The 7,500-nt window shown below is 36.1% G+C and overlaps 1 protein-coding gene across 1 annotated transcript in view; it reads left to right on the forward strand.

The window, feature by feature from the left end:
- LOC123504568 overlaps nucleotides 1-6,749 on the forward strand; it is a 273,768-nt gene extending 267,019 nt beyond the window's left edge. Inside the window, 5 exon segments of the mRNA XM_045255172.1 lie at nucleotides 2,040-2,166; nucleotides 2,761-2,913; nucleotides 4,678-4,790; nucleotides 5,912-5,924; nucleotides 5,927-6,749. Of these exon segments, the coding sequence (XP_045111107.1) occupies nucleotides 2,040-2,166; nucleotides 2,761-2,913; nucleotides 4,678-4,790; nucleotides 5,912-5,924; nucleotides 5,927-6,081 (561 nt within the window). The 3' untranslated portion in view covers nucleotides 6,082-6,749.
- The last annotated feature ends 751 nt before the right edge of the window (nucleotides 6,750-7,500 follow it).

The following is a 7,500-nucleotide window of genomic DNA, read 5'->3' on the forward strand; positions in this document are numbered from 1 at the left end:
CCAGTATTATCATTTCATATTTTTATTACCGATATTTCGTTTCCACTATTATATCCTTAGACATCTTCATCATGTATGGTCTTGATTTTATTGCCAGTTATTTTATTACATATCATAATTGTTGCTATGTTTTCTTACTGATACCTTCTATCTCATTTTATTTCCTCGCTCTTGTCCTCATCACTAATTCTTATTTCTTAATTTCTTGTTGACTTGTTATGAGTTAGGTGTTTACTTTCGTTATGAGTATTATTCATGTGCAAATAGAAATGAATCATTACATATGCAAATGTGGGATGTGCCTGAGAAACGTGTACATATTTGCTTTCATCCTCGTTATTATTTCAGAAGCACAATTAAAAGTTACAGCAACAGAGAAAGCGTGAATCAGGAAGAGTGTGTGTGTTTAGGTTTGGCGCTCCACGTTGTTTTGTTGTGACTTTTCTTATATATTTTTTTTCTGATCGGGTATCTTTGAAGGCTGGTCTATTGTGGCTTCTCATGTTTATCTTTTTTTTTATTGAATAATCTATTTACTTCTACATGTGTTTTATATATTTCCGTACTTGTTTTGCAAAAGATATTTTCTTTGCTTGATGTTGTAAGCTGCTTATGTGCTGTGACTTCCGTGATTAGTTTCTATCAGGTAGAGGAAAATTTCAGTTGCTATCATTTAATTTCTAAGGTAACATAATTGCCTCATAAAAAATTATCAAAGTAAGATTCTTATAGACATACAAATTGATTCATTTATTTCATTCTAGCGTAACAACAACCTTTACATCATATTTTTTTTTATCATATTTCGCAGTTTCTCCTTTATCTGAATTTCCAGTTGCACTCTATTATTCACTGACATTCAAACGCCCAGTGATCCGATTAAACATTTCCTGCAGTCCCACGTAAGGGAGAAAATGTGAGACTGCATATGTGAGAATGAAATTGCAAACGTAAATTATGAAAGCCAGCTCAAAGTGGTTTGTGGGAAACTGTCATCTTGAAATTGTCAACCAGCGAACACCTCAACTGAGTCATAAATTTGTCAATCAGATGAAGACTTCGTGTGTCTTTGGTTCCAATTCAGAAAAAAAAATAAATAAATAAAACAGAGAAATCTAAAAGAATGGCTAATTTATTTTTTTATTTGTCTTGATAGATTAACAATTATTAAAATCACAAGAAATGCATACAAAATTATGTTACTACTTTCATTGTAAGAAAATACTAATAGCAGATTGAAAAGTCAAGAAAATAGAAACAGTTTCTCTTTCTAATTTTAATTTCTCTATGTATTATTTCTTTTGTAGTTTCTTGAATAGCAGTATTTGTTTACTAATTTATTTGATATTATTTATTCATTCATGCATTCTTTAATATATTTAATTAATCTTATTTTTACAAAGTGTGTTTCTAGGAGAATATAATCCACTGGCATTATAGCATTGATCATTAATTAACTAGTTTCGTTGACCCATTTTTCCACGTTCATCCACTTTTTATTTTTTTTCACGTATTTCTTTTGTCCTCTTCCTTTTCATTTTCTTGTTCTCCTCTTTCACTTTATCATTATCATCAGCTCATTATCATCATTATCATTATCATCATGAAATTCCTCTTCTTCTTCTTCTTCTTCTTCTTTTTCTTCTTCTTCTTTTTCTTCTTCTTCTTCTTCCTCTTCCTCTTCCTCTTCTTCTTCTTCTTCTTCTTCTTCTTTTCTTCTTCATCTTCTTCCTAGTAGTGAACCATTTTTACTTTCCATCTCACTCAGGAATAACTTGTAAAAATTCTCTCTCTCTCTCTCTCTCTCTCTCTCTCTCTCTCTCTCTCTCTCTCTCTCTCTCTCTCTCTCTCTCTCTCTCTCTCTCTCTCTCCAGTATTCAATCGCATGTTTTTTGTCCGTAAGAATATTTTTCCATCTCAACTTTTGACTCTGGAAGAGTTTTGACACAACATCTTTTATTAAGAGAGAGAGAGAGAGAGAGAGTGAGTGTGTGTGTGTGTGTGTGTGTCCTGTCCCACACGAGTATCTTGTATTGCAGAGGATGAGGCACTACGCGGGCTGGTCGGAGGATAATGAGTACTACTTGACCATGAAGGAGATTCACGCCGACTTTTTCGAGTGTCTCCTGGAACACGTGGGCAAGATTGAACCAGAGTACGGCTTTGGTGAGTCTATGTGGTTGTAAGTGTGTGTGTGTGTGTGTGTGTGTGTGTGTGTGTGTGTGTGTGTGTGTGTGTGTGTGTGTGTGTGTGTGTGTGTGTGTGTGTGTGTGTGTGTGTGTGTGTGTGTGTGTGTGTGTGTGTTTATTTGTTCTTAGTTTTTTTCCCATACTGTTTATTTTAGTACAGTTCTTTTTCTGTTAATCTTACTACTCTCTCTCTCTCTCTCTCTCTCTCTCTCTCTCTCTCTCTCTCTCTCTCTCTCTCTCTCTCTCTCTCTCTCTCTCTCTATCTATCTATCTATCTATCTATCTATCTATCTATCTATCTATCTATCTATCTATATATATATATATATATATATATATATATATATATATATATATATATATATATATATATATATATATATATATATATATATATATATATATATATATATATATATATTTACATATCCAGCGAGCCAGTCACCCATGCAGCCAGCCATAAATTCATCCATGCATTTTTTTCCTCTCCCCGTCCTTCTCCCTCATCCTTACTACGCTTCCCTACTCGCTCTCTCAGTCGCTCCAGCCCTAATCCCTCTTTGGCTTTTAGAGTTCGACGTGGACCGCATCCCAGACAGAGTGCAGATGTACCAGTGGCTCAACATGTGGGGCAATCTCGTGCATGGGGCGCGGGCCATGGTCGACTTCCCTATTTGGCTCCAAATCCTGCCTAAAATACTCTTCAAGGTCATCAACAGGAGAGGTAAGTCAGATAGATGAATAGATTAATGTATGGGTGAATGTATAGGTATGTAGGTTGGTGATTAGGTAAGTAGAATGACTGGAGTATAGATAAAGTGCCATTTATAGATATAGAGATAGAAGATTTATTAGATTTATTGATTAACTGACTGCTTTATTGAATGATTTAGAGGTAAGTAAATTAGTGATAGCAGGATAGTTAAGTAGGTTAGCTGATAGGTAAGAAGCTAGGAAGGTTGAAGGATGGATAGATTTCTTTGGTTACTTCGTATGCTTACTAATGATAATTGATTACCTTTGCGAATGTTTATTTTTAAAGAACAATATTTAACTAACGTTTCTGCATAAAATAAACATGCAGGATGGAGTGAAATACATGACTTTCGTTCTATAATTAACTACCTTGAACACATAAACGTGTACCGCACTACTGCATCGCTCATTATCTTCCCTTACTGCATTCTCACTCTGATTGAACTTGGTATTTACAGTTTTATTTCTATCTTGATTCATATAAGGCTTTCCATTGTGCCACCTTCCTTCTCAAATTGCATAGGGTACCTTCGTTCCTATATGCATTTATAGGATTATTTCTATGCTGAGATATATAAGGTTTTTCCATTGTGCCACCTTCCTTCTCAAAGTGGACGTACCTTCGTTCCTCTACTCATTTCATCAGCAAACCATGCTTCACTTTGGCTTAATCAGTTTTCCTTGAGGAGCAGCCAACAATATTTCCTGGGAGCGTGTATTCACTTTAAACAATTTGTAGATTCTGCGGCCTGGTTCTCCTCACTGTCATTATCAACATAAGTCCTGTACAGGGCAAAGGCCTCCTCCACCTGTGGCTAAGAGATTATGAGCGAAGTTAATCCCTATACCATTGCACGGTGGCCAGAGAGAGAGAGAGAGAGAGAGAGAGAGGAGTTTGTGTTGTTCTCTAATAGATTACAATCGCCCGTAGCATTGCATTACTATATTGGTGGCGTTGTTGCTGTTGTTGCTGCTTCTGCTGTTGTTGCTGCTGCTACAACTACTACTACTACTACTACTACTACTACTACTACTACTACTACTACTACTACTACTACTGAAAATATAAACAAAAATAATGATAGTAATAATAATGTTACCATTACTACTACTTCAACTACTACACCCACTTCATAAGGTTAAAGTTCTTACCAAACCACTAATGATGTATACCATAAAAAAAAAAATTGTACGATACTTCTTTCTCATTTCACGCATCCACTAAATGACTCAATGATACAATTTTGTTACAGTATCTTTTGAAATCACACATTTTCCTCTTGTATAGTAAATAAAGGAAACTTACATCCCTTATGCCTCCATCTCTCTCTCTCTCTCTCTCTCTCTCTCTCTCTCTCTCTCTCTCTCTCTCTCTCTCTCTCTCTCTCTCTCTCTCTCTCTCTCTCTCTCTCTCTCTCTCTCTCTCTCTCTCTGACATCCTTATTCTTCCTCCTCTTTCTGTATCCTTTAAATCCCTTGTCATTTTTCTCACGTTCATCCTTCTCCCTTCCCTTTCTCCTTTCCTCACCCCTTCTTAAAATTTTCCTCTTTCCTACCATCCCTTCGTCCATCCTCTAACTCTCCTCTATCTTGTTCCCTTACCCTTCTTTGTCCTCCCACTGACGTTCCTCCTGTTCCCTTTCTCTCTCTTTTCTGTCTTCTTACGTTCATCCACCTTCTCTTCCTATCCTCTCCCTTGCATTACCTCTCATGTCCTCATTCCCCGCTGCAGATGACGGTATTGTGTCCTACGAGGAACTGAGGAGCTTCTACGCAATGTTCATCAAGCTTCCTGAGGACCAGGTGGAGAATATCACGAAGGAGGCGTACAGGGCTCTCACCTCGGTAAGTGCAGAGCCAGAGAGAGAGAGAGAGAGAGAGAGAGAGAGAGAGAGAGGGAGAGGGAGAGGGAGAAATAGTGGTACAGTGAGGTTAGATAAAGTGATAGATTGCACAGTTTGTACTTGTTATTCTTGATGATATTTTGTTGGCTAAAGCGAGAGAGAGAGAGAGAGAGAGAGAGAGAGTGTGTGTGTGTGTGTGTGTGTGTGTGTGTGTGTGGTTTACAAAGATTTCGAGTACAAAAAAAGCATTTATTTGGTGTTCTTGAAAAAAAAGAAGGGTAAGCAAATGCATGCAATGTTGAAAGGGTTGTACAGTATTAATCCGCTTGTGCCTTTCGATGCAGTTTGTTAGTTTTACCTGTAATAATGTAGTGGAAATGAATTTTTTCTTCTTCTTTTTAGTCGTATTAAAATTTTTGATGGAGTATTTGGTAAGGCTTTGAAAAGATTTGTAGAGAACGTATTGTAAACATATTTTAGATTATAAGGAATAGACATTAATTAACTCACACTTGATATATTATTGTTACTATTATTATTGTTATTATTATTATTATTATTATTATTATTATTATTATTATTATTATTATTATTATTATTATTATTATTATTATTATTATTATTATTATTATTATTATTATTATTATTATTATTATTATTATTATTATTATTATTATTATTATTATTATTATTATCATTATTATTATTATTATTATTATTACTATTATTATTATTATTATTATTATTTTACTATTATTACTATTATCATTATATATTATTATTATTATTATTATAATTATTATTATTATTATTATTATTATTATTATTATTATTATTATTATTATTATTATTATTATTATTATTATTGTTACTATTAAGGAGTAGATGAATATAATGACTATCAGTAGAACTAATAACTTACTAACCTATGAAACCTATAATACTAACATCTTGGCGCACTATTGTTCGTGAAGGACACACACACACACACACACACACACACACACACACACACACACACACACACACACACACACACACACACACACACACACATCATGGTTTTGATATATGAAGTTACTGAATACACTTGACTGATTAATTTCTATACGAACACAACAGAGCGGAGACTTTCCCTGACGGAGCGCGTTTACCTCATGGCCTTCGCGAACTTCTTGCTGGGGAAGACTCCACACGGCCCTGGCAAATACATCTTCGGCGGGTTCAAGGACAGCGAGGTGGGGCAGTTCCAGATCGACTACTCCTGCCTTCTGGACCCCAAGGAAGATTAAAAGCACGCCACACTTCTACTGGAAACTTCTCTAAACGTCCTTCACTCTAGTCTCCGGTCCCCACCCTCCTCGCACCTACAGCAATCTCTCTCCATGTTTTCTTTAACGTGGGAGGGACTTGTGTGTCGCCCTCCTTTTGAATGGAAGAAAAAAGGAGCGAGGGTGAGATTATCGTTAGTGAGAGTTCGGTGTCCTTCAGGATGGCATGTGATTTTTCTTCTTTTTTCATATATATCTCCTCTACCGGTGATGGAGTGATTATGTGTCACCATTCGCTCGCTCTGTCGTGGGAGTGAATCTGTGTCACCATTCGCTCACTCTGTCGTGTCATTTTTTTTTTCTCTCGTCTTTTTGGCAGAAGCATAATCATGTTGTCATTTCATCACCATTGTAAAGTGGTATGAGTAGTTTCTTTTCTATTTATTTCTCTCCCTCCCTTCTTCACCCATCAAGCTGTCTATTTTTATTATTATTGGTATTATTTGCTGTGTACTCCTTTATCGAATTAGAGACCATGTGAGGTGGTTTGGTCACGTGATGCAGTATTCATGTGCAGCAAAATGTGTTAGAAAAATAATAGAGTGGTTGTAAAAAGATAAAGTAGAATAAATAAGGGGCCAAAAACACACACACACACACACACACACACACACACACACACACACACACACACACACACACACACACACACACACACAAACACACACACACACACACATACACACACACACACACACACACACACACACACACACACACACACACACACACACACACACACACACACACACACACTTCCAACCACCACCGTCAACAACCCAACTCTGCACAACACTGTCGACAAACAAGCGACCACTATACAAACTTTAGAGGAACTTCTGTGCATAATGATGGACGCATAATAGATACTGTAGTGGGTCCTCCAGCTTCTCAATATTCACGTGTCACCTCACTGTCTGTCATTTCATCAATCATTTTGAGGAAGAAGACAGAATTTATCACTAATTTTCGCACACATACAAAATTAACTAATTAATCGAGCAAATAGCTACGGAAATAAACATGCAGAGACTGAATGCAAAAGAAGTATGTCATGAATTTCCGCATCGTGTTCTTGAGGCGGTGCTAGAGCGTGCGACAAATTAGCTTAGTTATTATACGCATGGAAAGTGAACAAGTCAACCAAGCAAATACACGAGAGTATAAAAGAAGTGAAAAACAAAAATATGTAAGGAAAAGAATGAAAATCCTGCCAAAGAACAGAAAGAAGGACGAGGTGACTTGTATGATGCAAGTAGAATAAATGAGACAATCAAACAGACAGACAGACAGACAGACAGACAAGGAATAAAATAAGGAGAAACAGACGTTTTTAGACGTGCGAACTCATAAACATAAAAAAATATTCTTTATGGGTGA

This window comes from Portunus trituberculatus, chromosome 16 (genome assembly GCF_017591435.1).
Source record: "Portunus trituberculatus isolate SZX2019 chromosome 16, ASM1759143v1, whole genome shotgun sequence".
NCBI classification, from domain to species: domain Eukaryota; kingdom Metazoa; phylum Arthropoda; class Malacostraca; order Decapoda; family Portunidae; genus Portunus; species Portunus trituberculatus.